This window comes from Geotrypetes seraphini, chromosome 3 (genome assembly GCF_902459505.1).
Source record: "Geotrypetes seraphini chromosome 3, aGeoSer1.1, whole genome shotgun sequence".
NCBI classification, from domain to species: Eukaryota; Metazoa; Chordata; class Amphibia; order Gymnophiona; family Dermophiidae; genus Geotrypetes; species Geotrypetes seraphini.
This window is the reverse complement of record NC_047086.1, coordinates 182,868,150-182,888,719: the sequence shown is the minus strand read 5'-3', so window position 1 is coordinate 182,888,719 and position 20,570 is coordinate 182,868,150. Positions and strand designations below refer to the sequence as shown.

The following is a 20,570-nucleotide window of genomic DNA, read 5'->3' as shown; positions in this document are numbered from 1 at the left end:
GAGATTCCCTGTTGCAGTCGCTCTACTGGTCACAGCAGGGGGATTTCCTTGCCGTGATCAGCTGATGGCAATGCGATTCTCTAACTGGTGCCTATGACATAGGTACCGGTTAGAGAATCGGGGTGGTTAGGCAGGATTAGGCATCTGTCCATTAGGGCAGACTTAATTCTGTATACTCTACTCTTAAGATCGAAAATCACCCATATAAAATCTCATTAAATTTTAAAAAAGCATCTAAAAATAGTTGTGTTTTTAAGAGTTTCTTAAGTCATATGATCCCTACATAATCTTAACATTCAAGGAAGGGAGTTCCAAAGTTTTTTTTCCCAGTTATAGAAAACATAGCCATCTTTAATCTGACATAATGAACCTCATCTTCCTTCATGCTCACCAATGTCAGAGGGAAGGCTTCCAGAACAGCCACAGGCCGTATGTAGGAACCGCGGCCGTGGCTTTGAGAAGACAAGTGCAGTTGGGAGGAGAAAGATGGCCAGAGGAGATAAACACCCATGGGAGGGAAGGAGGCACAAATTTGGAACACAGCACAGAGGAGGTAAACAGGATCCGAGTTACATACAAATTCAACTAAGAACGGATTTAAAAAACGGAACTCATTCTTAACCTAGGGACTACCTGTATATATACATATATACACTGCATAAATACAAACTGCATATACCATTAGCAGGACATCTTTATTCATTCCAACCCTAGCTGAAATTACATTCAAGCACCTTACTGACTTCACATACCACTTTCTTTAGCTTAGTCCTCTTATTTTCTTTCTCCTGTTACCCTATCTTATCCATATGTTCCATCATTGCTTATACCCTCTACTGTTTATTAAAATGTTTTATTGCATATTGTACTGACATTGTAATGCAGCATACTATGTCATACTTTGTATTGTTGTTTGAATATTTCAACTATTGTAATTACTTAATGCTTATGTTTGATTTATTCATGCTGTACAGTACTTTGAGTGAATTCATTCAAAAAGGTGTTAAATAAATCCTAATAAGTAGGTCCAGAGTTGTCTTTCTTCCTTCAGACCAAGACCCAAAGGCCGTGGGTTTGAAGGAAGAAAGACAACCGTCCTTGAACAAGATACCCTGAGGCAGCGCTTAAAAATATTTTTCTTTAAACCGTGAAATGTTGACTGCTATGAGATATTTAATGTGGGTCTTATGATAGGGTCCCAATGGAATATTTTATAGTGTTTAATCCATTGTGAAGATAGTTGAATATTTTTAGCAGAACCATGCTTAGTGAAGTACTCCTCAGTACCTAAATTTTAGGTGCCATTTATAGTCAGGCCCAAGGCACCTACTTTCCTTTATAGAATACTATTGTAACCGGGTATTGTCACAACCCTAGGCCTAAAGCTCGGCTTGTGCCAGGGAAGGCTGCACCTAACCCTAATCTTGTATTGAAGAGGGCTAACCAGTGTGATAGGTTGGACACAAATGGAAAGGAAGGCTCTGAATTCCCATTTAAACCCCATGTTGTAAAACCCTGGGGAGGTGAGAAATTTGGGGAGAACAGCCTGGAGCAGAGGGAGGTGCCTTATACTAAGGAACAGCCTCAGAGCAAATCTACCAGCTCAGGTAAATCACAGCTGCGGGGCTTAATTAGAGCTCAGGGGAAAACCCAGCAACAGCTACAGGCTGCCCTGCCCCCTCACAGAACAGGGCGTGGTCGCCTCAGTGCTTTAGAGGCAGCACTGAGGAGGAACCAGTTAGTTTACCCTGGGTCAGCCCAGGAAGGAGGTCCTCAGGACGGCTCTCCTGAACCTCAGAGGAACCATGATATAGAAATGGTGGATGCAGCCCCTGTTCCTGAAGCCAGCCAGCTTGCCAGCCTGGAGCTCATGGAGTTTTTGGACGCTTCCGTGGAACCGGAAACCTCAGCCATGGATATGAGTTAAGTGCAGTAACTTTACTTTTTGGCTGTGCTTAATTTGGTGAACTTTGTTTTGCTGGGTTTTTTTTGTTTTCTTTCGAAACCTGCATGCACCTGTTTTGAGGCTAGTGAGTAGTGATGGGCTCACGGCTATAAAGGTGCCTTAACCTGGTAGCTTTAAAACCAGGTTCATTTTGTTTGTAAGATTTTTACTTTTTGCCTTTTTGCAACTGATTTGGGACTGCATTGAGGACTGTGTGAAGGGATAGTAGTTTGGGGAGAATCCACACAAGATCCTCAGGGTGGGATTGTGGGGCCATTTGTGGCAAAGCTTTTGAATAAGTGGATTCTGCTACTCCCCTCCCCCACCAACTGCTTACTGAGTTGGTTGGGACAGGCCTGTTACAAGCCCGGCCTGATTGCAACGCTTTCGTACCACAGAGAAAGTGCAATAGTCTTATTCCTGCCCTATTTGGGACTGCAGGATTATTAGGGCTGGACTATTTTGACTATTGAATTACTGACCTATTGATACCTGCAAGGAAGGTGTGGGCTTTTTGTGTTACAGCCCGGATATTCTTTTCATGTTTTGTTTTTTCTATTCATGAAGTAAATGATTTAAACCCCTGGCTAAGGGGCAATGCACTCAATAAATTGAGACTCAGTATATTTAAACTTTATTGTTCCAGACCTTTTTATGCTTCTTTATTGCACAAAACCCAGCAGGACCTCCAGCGTCTTCTGGAGGCACGTTATTCGCAGGCTATTCTGGGCGCTGACCGGGGCCATCGTTGAAGCCGGCACCGGCGGTGCCACAGTATATACGTCTAACATTTAGGCATTAGCAACTGAAGAAACTGAAAACTCATCTATTTGACACTTAATCATCTGTATCCTCTCCTCCCTCCTCCCCCCTCCCAACCCCCTCCTACTCACCTCTTCTCTTCTCCTACCCCTCCTTCCCCTTCTCCTTCCTCGCCCCCCTCTTTAAATTGCCTTGAGCTACCTAAGTATGAGTGACGTAGAAATAGAAGATTAGATTAGATTACATCAGCCACAGAGCTGGTGTTCAGTTTGAGCTCTTAATTGCTGCTCATACCCACAGCTGTTGTTGTTAACTAGACTTGACTAGTCTTGGATTGAGAAAATGGAGGTGAACCTTTGCAGCTATTAATGAACTCAGCTGCAAGACTGATTGTGTGTATTCTTAGGACTGAACACATTACTCCAGTTTTGAAGTCTTTACATTTGTTACCAGTACAGCAGCGAATATGCTACAAGGTGTTGTCAGTAGTTCACCAAGTTCTATATTCATCTGCTCCTTTATGTTTTTGCAGTTTATGGAAGATTTACTGACCAATGAGAAGCTTGAGATCAGAGGGAGGGTTGCAGTTGGTGAGCATGAAGGAAGATGGAGTTCATTATGTCAGATTAAAGAGGGCTATGTTTTCTATAACTAGAAAAAAAAAACTTTGGAACTATCTTCCTCGAGTGTTAAGATTATGTAGGGATCATATGACTTTTAAGAAACTCTTTAAAACACAACAATTCATAGATGCCTTTTTTAAAATTTAATGAGATTTGATTTCACAGATATGGGTGGTTTTCGATCTTAAGAGTAGAGTAAGGTTGAGGATGAATGATTTAAATTTATGATAGTGTTTTATCGAAATGTTTCTACCAATTTAAAAACTTCTGTATTTCGGTAACTACGTTGTTATTGTGGTGTTTTTTTCACAATTATGTATGTTTAATATGTACACTGCTTAGACTTAAGTGGTTTATAAATTTAAAAATATTTACAGTATTCTGTATATTGATAGTTCCATTGCACTGAGAATTCATCCATGAACACACTAGGACAACAATTTTTTCAGTCAAAGACCCTCAACTTTGGAATTCTATTCTCGTGAATATTCGAATGATTAGTGCAGTAGATAATTTCAAAACTGAGTTGAAAACATTCCATTTTACAGATGCTTATTGTAATAGATAGCTATCTTAGCTCCTGGGAGTATTCTGCAAGACATGGAAAGTTCGACCCTAACTATATTCCCCCCCCTACTTTTCTATCAAAATTGTATTCCGATTACTTACCTAATATGTTGATGTAATGTGATTAGATTGATTGTATTGGAACCCATTTTAGATTGTAAGCGGCCCAGACAGTTATCACCCTTGGTGCAGAATAGAAAGACATTAATAAACTTGGAAATTTAGAACCCAGCAAGTTTCCTGCCCCTTCTCTGTTGCTACATATGCCACACTATATAAGTTAAGTGGGTAATCACTGAATAGTGCATAGCTGGCACGCTGGCAGATACACATATAAGCACCCATTACACACATATATGCTAGTAGTCTTGGACCATGGGATGATTTTCCAAGGGATGCTGAGCAAGGATCTATCAAAGAAGGGAAGAAGTGTCTTCATAAGAACATAAGAATAGCCTTATTGGGTCAGACCAATGGTCCATCAAGCCCAGTAATCCATTCTCACAGTGGCCAATCTAGGTCACTAGTACCTGGCCAAACCCAAAGAGTAGTAACATTCCATGCTACTGATCCAGGGCAAGCAGTGGCTTGCCCCCTGTCTTTCTCAATAACAGACTATGGACTTTTCTTCCAGGAAATTGTCCAAACCCTCCTTAAAACCAGCTACACTATCCGCTCTTACCACAGATGAGTATGTTGCCGGTTTATTTTCAAGGGTCCTTTTATAAAAAATTAAATAGTATTCTCATAAAATTTATTTGGCTGGATAAAACTCCTAGAATAGCCTTGGTATCTTTACAAAGGCCAATTTCAGAGGAAGGGGTAAATTTCCCCAATTTTTATAGGTATCATCAAGCCTATATTTTGCGCCAGGGTATGTATTGGGTCCTCCCAGAGCTCATGGAAAAACTCCCAGATTGGTTGTGGCTTGAATGGCAACTCATGTCTCCTTTGCGCCTTTGTCATGTGCTCAGTATCAAAATGCCTAGTTACAGTAAAGATAACAGAATATTAGCTGATACATGGAAAACATTGCGTTATGTAAGTAATTTAACAACTGTTCCAATTCACAAATCTACAAATCAATCTATATGGCTGAACTCCAAGATTCAAATTGGCGGAGAAAGGCTCGCCTGGAAGTATTGGATGATAGCAGGAATACGTTTATTAGATGATGTTATCTCTAATGGTAAAATGCTTGAATTTTCACAATTGCAACATAAATATGGCCTTAATAAATCAGAATGTTTTAGATGGTTGCAACTGAAGCAGGCCATTCAGGCGGGGTTCCCTGAATGGAAAAACCTTAGTAATCATTTTAGTATGGAGTTCTTATGCTTTCAGGCGGACTTCTTGGGTCACCAGGCCTCCCAGTGGTATAAATTTCTGACTGGATTTATTAAAAATAAACTTACCACTGGTCTGAGAGACATTTGGAGTACAGAGATTAAGCATCAAATTACTGTGTCTCAATGACCACGAATTTGGACTTGGAGGATGAGATGTACAGTGTCGGCATCTATGAGACAAACTTGTTTTTTTCGGTTACATAGAGAATTATGGACCCCTGCTTGATTACAAAAGTTGGATAGCTCTAAGTCTAATAAATGTTGGCACTGTCATCTCGAAGCAGGGACTTTAGATCATTTATTATTCTATTGTCCATTTATTATGAATTTCTGGAAATCAATTTGGGACCAAATTAATTGTTTATTAGATAACCAGTGGCATTATCATATGATACTGTGCTATTTGGTATGGCAATGAGAGCAAAAAGTCAGATTTCTACAAATAATAACAAATTATTACTTATAATGACTGGGGTTGCCATTCAACAAATTACGTATAATTGGAAAAATTGGAGTAGATTAAATTATAATTTCTGGTGGAATTCCTTATGTCATGTTTATAAAATGGAAAGATTTATTGCAATACAGCACATTTTTTTCAGGAAATTTCAGGTTGTGTGGGAGCCATTTACAAAGTATTGTAACGATTAGATGACATTTTATTTTTATTTTTTTTCCCTTAAATTTACAAGTTTGATTGTGAGGGGGGAGGGGAGGGTAAATTTATTGTTACATATTGTATAAGGTATTGATTATATGATAAGAAAGGGTGGGAGGGTGGGAGATAAGAGCATATTATTTGTACCATTGATGATTATTAAGTGTTATATTTATTGTTAATTTGTTTGGATATATTGTTACATTAATTGTAAATTTGAAAATGAATAAAGAATTTTAAAAAAAACCAAAACCCAGCTACACTATCCGCTCTTACCACAACCGCTGGCAATGCGTTCCAGAGCTTAACTATTCACTGAGTGATAAACTATTTCCTCCTATTGGTTTTAAAAGTATTTCCCTATAACTTCATCGCGTGTCCCCTAATCTTTGTTATTTTTGATAGAGTGAAAAATCAATTTACTTGTACCTGTTTTACTCCACTCAGGATTTTGTAGACTTCAATCATATCTCCTCTCAGCTGTCTCTTTTCCAAGCTGAGGAGCCCTAACCTTTTTAGTCGTTCCTCATATGAGAGGAGTTCCATCCCCTTTATCATCTTAGTCGATCTTCTTTGAACCTTTTCTAGTGCTGCTATATCTTTCTTGAGATAAGAAGACCAGAATTGAATGCAAAACTCCAGGTGAGATCACACCATGGAACGATACAGAAGCATTATAACATTCTTAATTCTTTTTAACTATCCCTTTTTTTTAAAATAATTCCTAGCATCTTGTTTGCTCTTTTGGCCACTGGCACAAAATATCTGTCCCCCCAACAAACTGGCACCGCAACTCCCTCACAGCAGTGAAAATGGCAGGAGGGATGCCCACTCCCTCCTGCCTGGCCATATACCCCCACGCCATGCCCCCACCCAGTCCTGGACCCCTCGTACCACCGACACCCCCCCCCCCCAACCATCTCCATGTAATTCATGTGAACTATTTAGTTTTAAACAGTATAGAAATTTTTTTAATAAATAAAAATAAATACCCTTCCTCCTGAAAAAAAAAGGCAGGAGGGATGCCCATTTCCTCCTGCCACTGGATGCTCCCCCGAACCCCAGCCTCACTCCCCGTACCTTTGGTAGACATTGGAAGCTGGAAGGAAGCACGGTCTCTCCAGATCTGAGGCCCAGCAAGTGGGAAATGACAGGCCTTACCCTCCTTGGTGCACTATGTGATGCATGGGGAGGAGCCTAAGGCCCTGATTGGCTCAGACGCATCTGGCCCCTTCCAAAGGGAGGCCCATTTAAATTACATTATTAATTTATCAAGCATGTATGGTTTGGCAAACTGGATGGACCATTCAATTCTTTATCTGCTGTCATTTACTATGTCATGCATTTGGGCTGCAAAAACCTGAAGGAACAGTACAGTTTAGGAGGTGAAGAACTTATGTGCACAACAGAAGAGCAGGACTTGGGTGTGACTGTATGTGATGATCTTAAGATGGCCAAACATGTTGTAAAGGTGATGACGAAAGCTAGAAGGATGCTAGGGTGCATAGTATGGCCAGTAGGAAAAAGGAGATATTGATGACCCTGTATAACACTCTGGTGAGACCTCATTTAGAATATTGTGTACAATTCTGGAGACGGCACCTCTAAAAGATATAAAAAGGATGGAGTCGGTCCAGAGGAAGGCTACTAAAATGGTATATGGTCTTCATCATAAGGCTTAAAGATCTCAATCTGTAGACTTTGGAGGAAAGGCGAGAGAGGGGAGATATGATAGAGACGTTTAAATATCTATATAATGTAAATGCGCATGAGTCGAGTCTCTTTCATTTGAAAGGAAGCTCTGGAATGAGGGGGCCTAGGATGAAGTTAAGAGGTGATAGGTTCTGGAGTAATCTAAGGAAATACCTTTTCACAGAAAGGGTGGTGGATGCATGGAACAATTTCCCGGAAGAGGTGGTGGAGACAGAGACTGTGTCCGAATTCAAGAAAGAGTGGGATAGGTATGTGGGAAGAAGTAATTGTTTCTGTGGATGGGCAGACTGGGTGGGCCATTTGGCCTTTATCTGCCATCATGTTTCCAGACATTTACACATGTAACATATGCATGAATGTTAACACCTAGTTTACTACAACTACTATTTATCGTTTCTATAGCATTGAATGACATACGCAGCGCTGTACATTTAACATTCAATAGACGGAATTTATGTTTATGGAATTACCCTGACAATATTTCAAATTTTTAAAAATTTATTAGGTTCTATCAAGGTTATTTACGTAGTTTGCAATCGGCATTTTCCCTATCTGTCCCAGTGGCCTCACAATGTATCTGGGGGCGATGGAGGATTGAGTGATTTCCCCTGGGTCACAAGAGCAGAAGTTGAATATGAATACCAAATACGAATAGAGGGAACTGAGCTTAAACATAACAAACAATGAAAGAAGCAATGTGAAACCAGAGATCAAGTGTTTTTTTAAGTAGGATTTAGCACAGCAGAGCCCCAGATTATTTGTAGTCGAATTTAAACCGCTATTCGGCCAAATATGAATAATGTATTCGGACCTGAATCAAATATGAATATTCGGTACAGCTCTACCTATTACCTAACCAAAATCGAGATTGGCAAGGGTCCAAAATCTGGCTGTTGGAAAGGTGCAGAAAAGCAGTTCATTGACCCTCTTTCTTTAAGAAGCAGAGATCAGAGACTGGTGTACAACTATTAAGTAAATTTGGATTACGGGGCAGTTTCTTTAAAATGTAGCAATGAATGTCCTCTTTTAAAGCAGCTGGCAGAGACTTCCTTCAAGTGGTATTAGCAACCCAACTAAGCCATCGCCACTCTGGCACAGAAAGTCCTGGTAAGAGTAACTCAGAAAACGAAAGGTGTTCAAAAATTGAAAGTTCCAGAATTACAAAGGAAAGAAATACATAAATCACTTATGGAGGATCATTTATAAAAAAAGAAAGAAAGAAAGGATTTTTGAGTGTACTGCGGCTTCAAGGAGAACACATTTTAAAAGGAAATATAAGGAGTACAGAATTAAGTCGGTGGAGGAGACATAAAATAGTTCATGGACATACACAGACCTTCAGTGTTACCTATTTGTCTTTCCAAGTCTGCTGCTTCATCTGGAGTAGCGCGGGGAAGGACTCCAGGGTCACTGAAACTGGTCCGCAGCAACGTCCCCATCACAAAAAAGAACAGAATCCCGCCCACCACAGGAATAGCAGGTGTAATCTTCACTGCCAAATACGGACAACTGCAAGAAAAAAAAAAAAAAGAGGAATGAAATGAGAACGTGCAGAGCCTTCTGAAAGAACAACCTGCTTTATCTATGAACAGTTTTGTCCTACGCAATTATGGATTTTATTTACTCATTTCATTACATTTTTAAACTGAATATCCTTGGGGGATTTAGCACTTCTGAACAATACCAGCATCCTCACTTATCTACAGAACTGTGTAGTGTGTGGTGCAGTGGTTAGAGCTACAGCCCCAGCACCCTGGGGTTGCGGGTTCAAATCCTGCACTGCTCCTTGTGACCCTGGGCAAGTCACTTAATCGAAAACTCCACCACCCTTAGTGCAAATCCTGTTCTCAAAAAAAAGATTTTACTTTTTGCTCCTTCACAATTGCATAATCTTAACCTCGTTCTTTGGCTCAACAGCGTACCGTGGACATAGAACTTAATAAAGCCACTGTTTCATCCTATCTAAGTTTTAGAAAACTAGTAAAAACAAACTTGTTCAACCGATTTGTAACCTAAATGTTCCTATTGCCCTATCGCTTTACTCCAACCGATCTTTACCACGATCTCTCAATCCCGCTTTGCAGTGGCGTACCTAGGGGGGGGCGGGGGGGGCGGGGCCGCCCCGGGTACCAGCCCTAAGGGGGTGTTCCCGGCCTTGCCGTTCAGTCCCCCGCCACCCCCGAAGGACCGCTCGCCCCCCTGGCCTCCCCGCACCACCTATGAACAGCCGCAGCAGGATCGCGAAGTCAGCGTCAGCATCCCTGCGCTGCTTCCTACGACGCGATCCCGCCCCTCCTCTGACGTCAGAGGAGGGGCGGGACCGTGGCGCAGGAAGCAGCAGGGATCGCTGACGCTGACTTCGCGATCCTGCTGCGGCTGTTCATAGGTGGTGCGGGGAGGCCAGGGGGGCGAGCGGTCCTTCGGGGGTGGCGGGGGACTGAACGGCAAGGCCGGGAACACCCCCTTAGGGCTGGTACCCGACGCTGACTTCGCGATCCTGCTGCGGCTGTTCATAGGTGGTGCGGGGAGGCCAGGGGGGCGAGCGGGTCCTTCGGGGTGGGTCGGGGCATCAGGCCTTCAGGGTGGGGCGGGCGGGCAGGCAAGCAGGCTTTCAAGGGGGAGGGGGGTGACAGGCAGGCAGGCAGGCCTTCAAGGGGGGACAGGCCTTCGGGGGGGGGTGCAGACATTCAAGGGGTGCAGGCCTTCAAGGGGGGCAGGCAGGCCTTCAGGGGGGGGCAGACCTTCGGGGGGGGGGTGTAGGCCGGTGGGGGGGTGCAGACCTTCAAGGGGGTGCAGGCCTTCAAGGGGGGAAAGGCAGGCAGGCCTTCAAGGGGGGGACAGGCCTACAAGGGGGGGGACAGGCCTACAAGGGGGGGGACAGGCCTACAAGGGGGGGGACAGGCCGACAAGGGGGGGTGCAGGCCTTCAAGGGGGGGTGCAGGCCTTCAAGGGGGGTGCAGGCCTTCAAGGGGGAGACAGGCCTTCAAGGGGGGGAAAGGCAGGCAGGCAGGCCTTAAAGGGGGGGACAGGCCTACAGGGGGGTGGGACAGGCCTTCAAGGGGGGGACAGGCCTTCGGGGGGGTGCAGACCTTCAAGGGGGGAAAGGCAGGCAGGCCTTCAAGGGGGGGACAGGCCTACAAGGGGGGGGGACAGGCCTACAAGGGGGGGGACAGGCCTACAAGGGGGGGGGACAGGCCTTCAAGGGGGGGTGCAGGCCTTCAAGGGGGGTGCAGGCCTTCAAGGGGGGGACAGGCCTTCGGGGGGGTGCAGACCTTCAAGGGAGTGCAGGCCTTCGGGGGGGGGGGGGTGCAGTCCTTCAGGGGTGGGGTTTAGGCCTTCAGAGGGGACAGACCTTCGGGTGGGAGGTAAAGTCCTTCGGGGGGTGCAGGTCTTCAGGGGTGGGGTGTAGCCCTTCGGAGGGGGGACAGACCTTCGGGGGAGGGGGGTCCTGGTGTAAAAGTACACAGAGGGAGAGAGGGAAGGGGGGGTTCAAAGATACATGCATATGCCAGACTTTGGGGGTTAGAAATAATGGGTCTAAAAACAGAGGAGTGGGAGAGAGATGGTGCATAATGGGATTTAGGGAGGGAAGGAACAGAAAGGGAGAGAACTTGGAAACAGGGGATGGTGTGGAGGGGGGATAGAGATACTGGATAGGAGGATAGTTGGGAACAGAAAGGGAGAGATGGTGGATCCTGGGGTGGTGGGGAGTTGAGAAAAGGTGAATCTGTGGATGGAGACAAAAAAAAGGAAAGATGCCAGATCTCCGGGAGAGGGAAGGGAAACGGAAGGGGAGAACAGAGATGGCAGACGGATGGTTAGCACGGAGAAAGGAGACCCTGGCAAGCAAGACAACAAGAGCCTGGGACCAACAAGATTTGAATATTGATCAGAGAACAAAAGGTAGAAAAAATAATTTTATTTTCTGTTTTGTGATTACAATATGTTAGATTTGAAAAGTGTACATGAGACAGCTTGAAATGGGAACTTTTCTATTTTTGTGAATGGCAAGGCTGAGTTCAGTTAAAATATATGCTTTATAAGAAAATATAATAATGTGTTTTATAAAGTTTATAAGCATTGCTGGCATACTCGGTGAGGTGTTCCTAGTGTTGGTGGTGGTGGTAGCATGTCAGTGTGTTGAGAGGAAGAGGTAGTCTGGGAAATTCTGCTGAGCAAACTCTGGGCCCATTTCCACCCCCAGTTAGTCCACTCCACTCAACTGGTTCACACACTGAGTGGGTCTTTGGGTGTTATTTCTGGGTAGTTGTTTTAGAATCTCTTCCAGTGGTTTGTCAGTATCTCCTTCTGGTCCAAGGAAGGAAACTTTGTCAACCTTAGCATTGACCTTCAGAATATGTTTGTAACAGCGCTGCTTGTGTGGCATTAGGCTATGTAGTGATCGAAAGAAAAAAACAGACCTTTGCACATTTTTGCACTATATGGTGGGTGTATGAGGAGATTCATTTCCTGCACAGTTAAGTCCATTTTTTCTACTGAATAATAGTATAGGTACAATGAAAGTAAATAGCAAAAATGTTTGAGTAGATAATTAAGGAAATCTTTTTCATATTGCTTGCTTATGGACTGGGAAAAAAGACTGTTCAAGCAAATGTCTCCAGAACTGCTTTAATGGAAAAATGTGATTTTTTTTTTTTTTAAGTACTTTGTGAAATTTATTGTTGTTGTGAAATTTATTGTTATACTTTGTTTAAACTTAAAAAGCGGTGTCATTAACAGTGAATCTAATCGAAAAATCGATTCAACAGGGTGAATCGGATCGAATGAAATATTTTTCTCTGAATCGGGCAGCACTATTGGCTACCATGAGAATGGGCTACTGGGCATGATGGACCATTGGTGTGACCCAGTTAGGCTATTCTTATGTTATGTTCTCATCTGTAGGGGCCTTTGTTTTCACTTCTTATTTTAATGTATTTTTTTCCTGGGAACTTATCAGTGTTTTTTTATAATGGGAACAAAAATGGAAGAGAATTAATGTGTGTGGAATGGGGGGGGGGGGTAACTAATTTCTTCAGCTAAATAATTCAATCCACTTCAAACAGACATAGGAGAACTCACGCACCATTCACACACCCTCCAACCAAAAACGTCAAAAGAAAAAAACTGTTCGACAACCTCCTAGCCATTCGAGCTGCAACACTTGACCCCCAACTCTACAACCTATTGACCTCGACCACAAACTACAAAACCTTAAAAAAAGAAATAAAAACCCTTCTATTAAAAAAACACATAAAACCAAACTAACATAATCAGAACTGTCCCAAGCATCACCTGCAACTACTCCATATGTACTTCTGATGTCATGACAATTCAGACATAATTTATGTTATGTTATGTTTGGAATAATGGTTACATAAATGAGGTTCAATAAAAGAAAATTTTCTGTGGGAGCATTTGTTGGAACTTCTGTTATCCTGATTTCTTCTATCTGTGGGCTTTCTTTAGCTAACCTACTTATCTGGGGCTTTCCACTTCTGCAGCTGCCCTTTTCACGGTCCACTTTGCGCTTGCACTCTCTGGGGAGGGGGGGTTGGGTCTGGGCTTGGTGGGGTAGGTGTGTCTGGTAGTTTTGTCTGGGTGGTGGCTGGGTGTTTCTTGGGTGCTTGTTGTGCGGATTGGTGTGTCTGGTGAGCGGTCTGGGTGTTGTTGCTTGTGGGGGGTTTTTTTCATTATAAAATATGGCTGAGGGTCTAGTCCGGCTTATTATTCTTGTGGGTTCTGGGGTGGGATTTGTTTGCTTGCCCCAAGTTTTGGCCTTTTGTTGTGTATTGCTATGCCTCTCATTGGCAATTTTCTCTTGGGAGAGGCTTGTTCATGCTTGTTGTTGCTGTTACTCTCATTCTGTGTTCTTTTTGATAATGTATAAGTTTCTGTACAGACCATGGTTGCTTGTCTGGACCTTTTGCCATTCTCAATAAAAATACTTTGGAAAAAAAAAAAAAAAAAAAAATGAAAATTTTCACTGCCTGTTTCTATTCTGACCATTTATTCCATTTCATGGTTATTGCAAAAAAAAAAAAAAAAAAAAATTTTACATGAGGGGGGGGAGGGGGGTGTCAAAAAATGATGGGCCCCGGGTGCCACATACCCTAGGTACGCCACTGCCGCTTTGTTCTCTGCCTACTGTACAGTGCGCCTATTCTCGCTGATTGTTCGCTGACTGTTCCAGCCCTTCCTATCCCTGTATCTGCTTACATGTATCTGCTTACATCTTGGATAATTCTTTTGTAATCCGCCTTGAACTGCAAAGTAATGGCGGAATAGAAATCCCTAATGTAATGTATTCTATAACTTTACTTTGTACCTATCTTCGCTGATTGTCCAGCTCCTCTTATTGTAAACCGCCTCAAACTACTACGGCTTTGGCGGTATATAAGAATAAAATTATTATTATTATTAGGAATCTTGTAAAGGGGGAGAAAAAGCCTCAGACCCGTGCCTGCTGCTAATTTTTAAGCATTCAGGCTACAGTTAGAGCTACCTCATCGGCACCCAAAAAACCCTCCTCCAAGTATTCCTATTTTTAGTAAGCAATATTTTTCAAATGTTGTTGAGCCAAAGAAAGAGGTTAAGATTATGCAATTGTGAAGGAGCAAAAAGTAAAAACTCTTTTTTTTTTTTTTTTTTTGAAAACAGGATTTGCACTAAGGGTGGTGGAGTTTTTGATTATTATAGTCCCTTTGTGTTTGAGTGTGGAGTGAGTTATCAAGCCACTTAATCTCCCAGTGCCTCAGGTACATTGGCCCACTGGGACCGATAGGGAAAAATACTTGAGTACCTGAATAATTTGTAATCCGCATAGAATATGCGGAATATAAATAAATAAAACTGCAACAGGCAGGCAGAAGCAGTATAGCTTCCCTATGCCACCCTACTAAGGAGACACAGTGAGGAGCTGCAGTCCTGAAAGAAGCAGAGGGCCCCACAGCTAGCTCCCTCTCAAATAGGCAATTCCCATTCCTGGCTCTAAATATCATTTAAAGTGCAGAATGCTTTCTGTCAAGGGAAGTCAAGAGCAGATAATGCAAGATAATGTAAGAATTGTCAAGACAGGCCAAGAGCAGTGGTCTACAGAGCCCAGTACACTCTCTCTGACAATGGTCAATTAGGATCAGCGGGAAATAATTGGTAGATCCTAACAAAGGCCCATTCCACGATGCTGATGCCCAGAAGTAATGATCCCTACTTTTACTATTTATAATTTCTATAGCACTGAAAGGTGAACACCGTGCTGTACATGCATATTTAACATGTACTAGATGGTTCCTTCTTGGAAGAGCTTACAATTTAATTTAGACAGACAGGACATAGAGGGGTTGGGGAGTTTCTTGCAAAGATAAACGGTAAGATGGACAAAGGTATCATTTTTGACATTTAAGACACAGTTAAAAGCATATTATTTCTCTCTGGCATTCTGCTCATAACTCTCCAGAATTTCTTTTTTTTTTTTTTTTTTAACTATCTCTGTACTGAATGTTCATTCTTTGAAATTTAGACACAATTAAAGGCACATTATCTTTCTCTGGTATTCTTCTTATACCTTAACAGGCGTGGGCAGAAAGCGAATACGTTTAAATCTTTATCTTTACCTTATATGTTTTTATCCCTTCCCCTTCCTCCACCCTTCTGCTTTTATTGTAACCAACCCATTCCTTTCTTTTCCTTATGTTTCTAAATTTGTCTGTTCAGTTGGAACTTTGCAAATTTGTTTGTGTTTGTCCCCCTTTAAGTTTTTTAATATACTTTTATATTGTAAACCGCTGCGGTTTTAACCTCGGTTTTATATTTGCAGTATATCAAATAAATTGAACTTGATGGTGAGTGGGAGTTAGAAGTAGAATTCTCCTCGAAAAAGTGGGTAATTGCTTAATAATTGTTACTGGGCTTGTCTTCTGAATGAGTTCAAACCTTTTCAACCATAGCTATAATACTAGAACTTTTTTTTTTTTAATGCCCCAGTCCCCTTATTTCTGATGCCTTTCTTTGAATCATTTCTAGTTCTGCTACATCTATGATGACCAGGTCATCCATTCCAAAAGGGAGACTTTTTTGGCCAGTTCTAGATTTCTGCCCACCTCATCCTGGTGCATTATGGGAGCACTGATTTAACTGGAAAGAATAATATACTAAAAATACTATACTGCTTTGGGATGTAATTTTAAAACCAGGACTGGCCAAAAAGTCTTCCTTCTGGAATGGGTAACCTGGTCACTCTAGATCAGGGGGAGGGGCAGAGGGGGAGGATCAGCACCCCAGGGAACTGCAGTAAACTTACAGGGGTGCTGCAGCATATTTTCCCCACCTCACTCTCGCTGTCTCTTTCTCTGTCCATTCCTGCCCCCCTCCATGCTCTGGCATCTTTCTCCTCTCCATCCCTCTCCCCTCATCTAGCATCTCTCTCTCTCTTTACCCTTCTTTACCCCTTTTTATCCCCATCAGCCCTGTGCATCGCTATCCCTTCTCTCAGCAGTACCCTCTTTTCTCTTTCATCTAAATTAGATCCAGCATCTCTCTTTGTCCCTCTCTCCATCTTTTTCTGCTGACCCTCTTCATACCATCAATTTCTCTCTCATGCCTCTGTCTCTCCCCTCTCCCTCATCTGATCTCTCCACTCCACCCTACCTGTCTACTCCCCTCCAATCTCCCTACCAACTCTCTGTTTCCTTCCTTCCTCCCCCTCCAATTAGTATCTTACCCTGTTGGTCCGGTATTTCTCATTAGTCCCTCCCCTATGCGGTCTTCCACTCCTCAGATAAGTTGCTGGCAGCATCAGTGATTGAGACACCCGCCACCGGTCGGCTCCTGAACTCTTCTCTCTGCTATGTCCCACCTGTGTGGGAACAGGAAACTAAATGCTAACACGTGCATGTTAGTCTATGGACACGTTAGTGTTTAGCACGTGCTAATTTGATTAGTGCACGCTAATTGGTTAGTGCACCTTAGTAAAAGAGGGGGGTAAGTGAACTTATCTAAAAAAAAGACACTTCTATTTATTTTTAGATAAATTAATTTAATAGAATGAATCGGCAATTAATAAAAGCAATTAATAAAGCTCTGGGTGAAGTGAAATGTACCCTGTTGGAGGATGGACTATCATTAATTAGCTGAAGCATTTTGGGTGATGGATTTTTATTGACATCACAGCATTTTCAAGATAAGTTATAATTATATAATTCTTGCACATTCATTTTTGTATAATATTGAAAAATAGAGTGTTTTCTGAGCCCAATGAATAATAAAAGAACTCTATTGGCTATATGAGACTTATCTATTCATTGAGGAAACACGACCACATCACAGAGGCATACCTCAACTCACACTGGCTTCCAATTCTGGCAAGAATACTATTCAAATTCTACTGTCTACTATTTAAAACCATAAACAGTGACAACCCAACCTACTTGAACAACCGCCTCATCCAAATTACATCAACTAGACATAGGAAAACCCACACTCCATTCACGCACCCTCCAAACAGAAAAAACTACATGATGGCCTCCTAGCCACACAAGCAGCAAAACTCGACAATCAAATCTCCAATCTACTAATTATGACCCCAGACTACAAAACATTCAGAAAAGAAATAAAGACTCTGCTTTTCAAGAAATTCATGCAAATGACTTAATACCACTTGCTCCTTACCACTTCCCAATACCACATCCCAATACCTTCCTGATTCCCCAAAGCAACCTCATCTACTCTTTATTTCCTCTAGAAATTACCAGATATCTTCCTGTAAAACATTTTTTGTAATTCTTTTGTAATCCACCTTGAACCGCAAGGCAATGGCGGAACAGAAATCTCTAATGTAATGTAATATGACTAGAAGTCATTTTGAAGTTCTTAGCTTGAGTTTCTGAGGTCTCTTTCCCTCTAAGTATACTTACTGAAGGGTAAACCATTTTTTGTTTTACTGCTTTTGTACATCTCTACTGTCCAGAATGACATACCTATTGCACTAGAAAAAGAGATTGGGTTCTTACCTTGCTAATATCTTTTCTAGTAGACAGGTGTGTCTTTCTGGACCTCCGCCCTGTCAGTTATATATCCACCTGCCTACTTTCTGAATCAGACAGTTCAAATCAAAGCTGAGATTCTGATGTTAGTCAGCCTTCAAGGGTATGAAGAATAATGTAATGCTATAGCACATTGGGGAATGTTTGAACTCCATAAATATTTCTGATTGGTATGGTTATTTCAAAGTTTGGATTGTTCCATTGCAATGCTTAACATGTTTGTAATACTTTCAGAGCAGAACAGCATTGTATTTCAAAGAGTTTCCCCATACCCCTCCTTCTTATGTGCATCTTTATAAGGCTATCGCCTGATTTGGTACAAACTGAAGGGGGCAGTAGAGTCCTCGGTAGAAGAAGAAGGACTTGAAAACCTGGAGTGGATTTCTTCTGCATGGCTCACAAGCATGAGGAGAAAACCCTACTGTCCAGAATAATACACCTATCTACTAGAAAAGATATTAGCAAGTTAAGAACCTAATCTCTTTATGTATGTGACTTGTGAGAAGCCCATGACTCCACCCACATGTATACCACCTTGAAGTTAGGTGCTATGGCACTTAGGCATTACTTTGTAGAAAAGCACCTAGGCCTAGATTTTCAAAAAAATGCTTTAAAAGCCAACGGGCTGCTGTCGCAGCCATTATAGTAGCGATTTAAAAAAAGTGAGTCATTCTTCAAAAAACGCTCATGCAAATGAGGTTGGAGGAGAGTAGGGAAGACTCAATAATTAGCATGTGCTCATTGCTAGCTATAGTGATGGGCACATGCACAGAATAAATTTTTTAAAAAACCACAACAGTGGGAGAGATGCCCAATGTCTCCTGCCGCCAGCTGCCAGCTGCTAGCCAACAACCAACACCCCTCTCGGCAGCGGGAGAGTTGCCCACATTCTCCCTCCGCCAACCATCACACACTACCATCAATAGGAGAGATGCCCTCTCCTGCCACCAATCGACACACACCACCAGGCTACGTTCCTTTCATCTAGCTGCCCCCTATGCCTGTAATAGATTACCCAAATTTGTCTGCAAAGCCCCTTCCCTTCCCTTGTTTAAAAGCAGAATGAAAATCCACCTTTTTTATATAGCCTTCAGTCCATAACCCTACTCACTTCCCACCAACCCAGCCAGTAGATTAACTGTTCCCATTGGTTGTATCCATGACATCCTGTTTGTCTTGTCTGTTTAGATTGTAAGCTCTTTCAAGCAGGAACTGTCTTTTTTATGACTCTGTACAGCGCTGTGCACGTCTGGTAGCACTATAGAAATAATTAATAGTAGTAGGGGGGCCTATGTACCCTTTATAAAATAGGAGCCTTTTCTTCTGATATCGATGTCCTCTGAAAATTAGCCCCATTTGAAGGGTATGTTGAACATATGCATCTTTTTCTTATCGAATTGAAATACCGTTTTAGTGAAACATTTTGTGTAAAACATTTTTTAAAACCCAATTAAAACATAGACTATAAGGCAACAAAAGAAGGAAAATCTTTTATATCAAATAATTTTTAAAAATACCATATTCATAATCCCTTATCTAGCCAAATATTGCTATCCCCACCGAAACCCATTCTTCATTACTTGCCTCTCTGAACAAAATAATCAACATGGAAAATTCTAGCAATGCATTTAAAGAGAGCTTTCATATTTCAACAATTAATACATTAACACAAAGCAGTTAATATGTAGGAGCAAAGTATGAATAATCAGACATTGAAAAGCTATGCTTTTCTTTAATGCTTCACGCCCAAAATGCATTTCATATGCAACCTTTAAAAAAATTAAAAAACTTTTATATCATTTGAAATATGTTTTAAGAACGTAATGAATGTAATTCTAAGCTCCCATAATGCTGGCTAAAAAAACTTATTTGGGTTACTCTTATCTCCTCTTTCTCTTTTTTTTTTTTTTTAGTTCAATCATTTTTATTGAATATTTAAATATACAAAAGGTGGCATCAGTGACCAGTATACATGTCAAGTAGAAAAACAAATCATTAATAATACATCTAATCTGTCACTGTTGTCACAGTAAAGTAAAGGTAGGTAACATCCTACCAGAACAATGGGTAGAGAAAACATAAGAACAGGTCAGACGTGTATAATTCAGTATTCAATCAGGAATATATTATCAATTTAGCAATAAATCAAGTATGTATTAGTAGCATCTAGTGTCCTTAAAGAGAAAATAATAATAGACAAAAATTAAGAGATGAGAAGTCAAGCAATAACTCGAGCAATGACAAAAGTATGAAATAGTAAGTACAATAATGATAATCTCAGGTTCGCGAGGAGCTGCAGCAGAGTATGTCACATTAGATAGTCTCAAGTAGGGCAGTCAGGGGTTCCCACATTTTTCTAAATCTAACCAGAAATCCACGTCGCTCAGCTGCAATTCGTTCATATTTAGCATATAGGCATACTGTGTTCCACCATTCATTAGAAGAGATATTAGTGAAATCTTTCCAATTTGCAAATATAATGCGTAAAGCAATCAAGGTCATAAGCTGTAATAATGGAATTTTTACTCTAGGTATGGATATATGTGAGGCAGTTAGTCCAGGGAACAAAAGAGGATAGGACAATGGAACAGATATATTCATTAGAGAGCATATTTGAGTCCATACTTGAGCCCAATAAGATTGTAATAAGGGACAATCGAATAACATATGTTTCAGTGTTCCTGTACTCAATTTACAAGACCAACACAAATCGTCAGGATGTTCTTTCTGTATTTTTGCTAATTTATAAGGGGTCCAGTAAGCCCTGTACATCAAAAAGAAGAATGATTGATATAATGATGCAGAACTAGTACATTTATAAAGTAGTTCCCACATCTGACTCCAATCCGAATCGATTAAAGGTAAATTCAATTCTTCCTGCCATTTGTTTTGGGTATGAGGTATGGAAGATTG

The 20,570-nt window shown here is 41.6% G+C and overlaps 1 protein-coding gene across 8 annotated transcripts in view; it reads right to left on the bottom strand.

Moving 5' to 3' along the window:
• Positions 1 to 20,570, bottom strand: part of ZDHHC14 (zinc finger DHHC-type palmitoyltransferase 14) — a 334,666-nt gene that overhangs the window by 144,866 nt on the left and 169,230 nt on the right. For 5 of the 8 annotated variants that reach the window (XM_033937038.1, XM_033937039.1, XM_033937040.1 and 2 more), the window contains exon 2: positions 8,954 to 9,126. In XM_033937038.1, coding sequence (XP_033792929.1) covers positions 8,954 to 9,126 — 173 coding nt within the window. The remainder of the gene's footprint in view (positions 1 to 8,953; positions 9,127 to 20,570) is intronic. The other 3 variants (XM_033937037.1, XM_033937041.1, XM_033937035.1) reach the window with 1 other exon arrangement.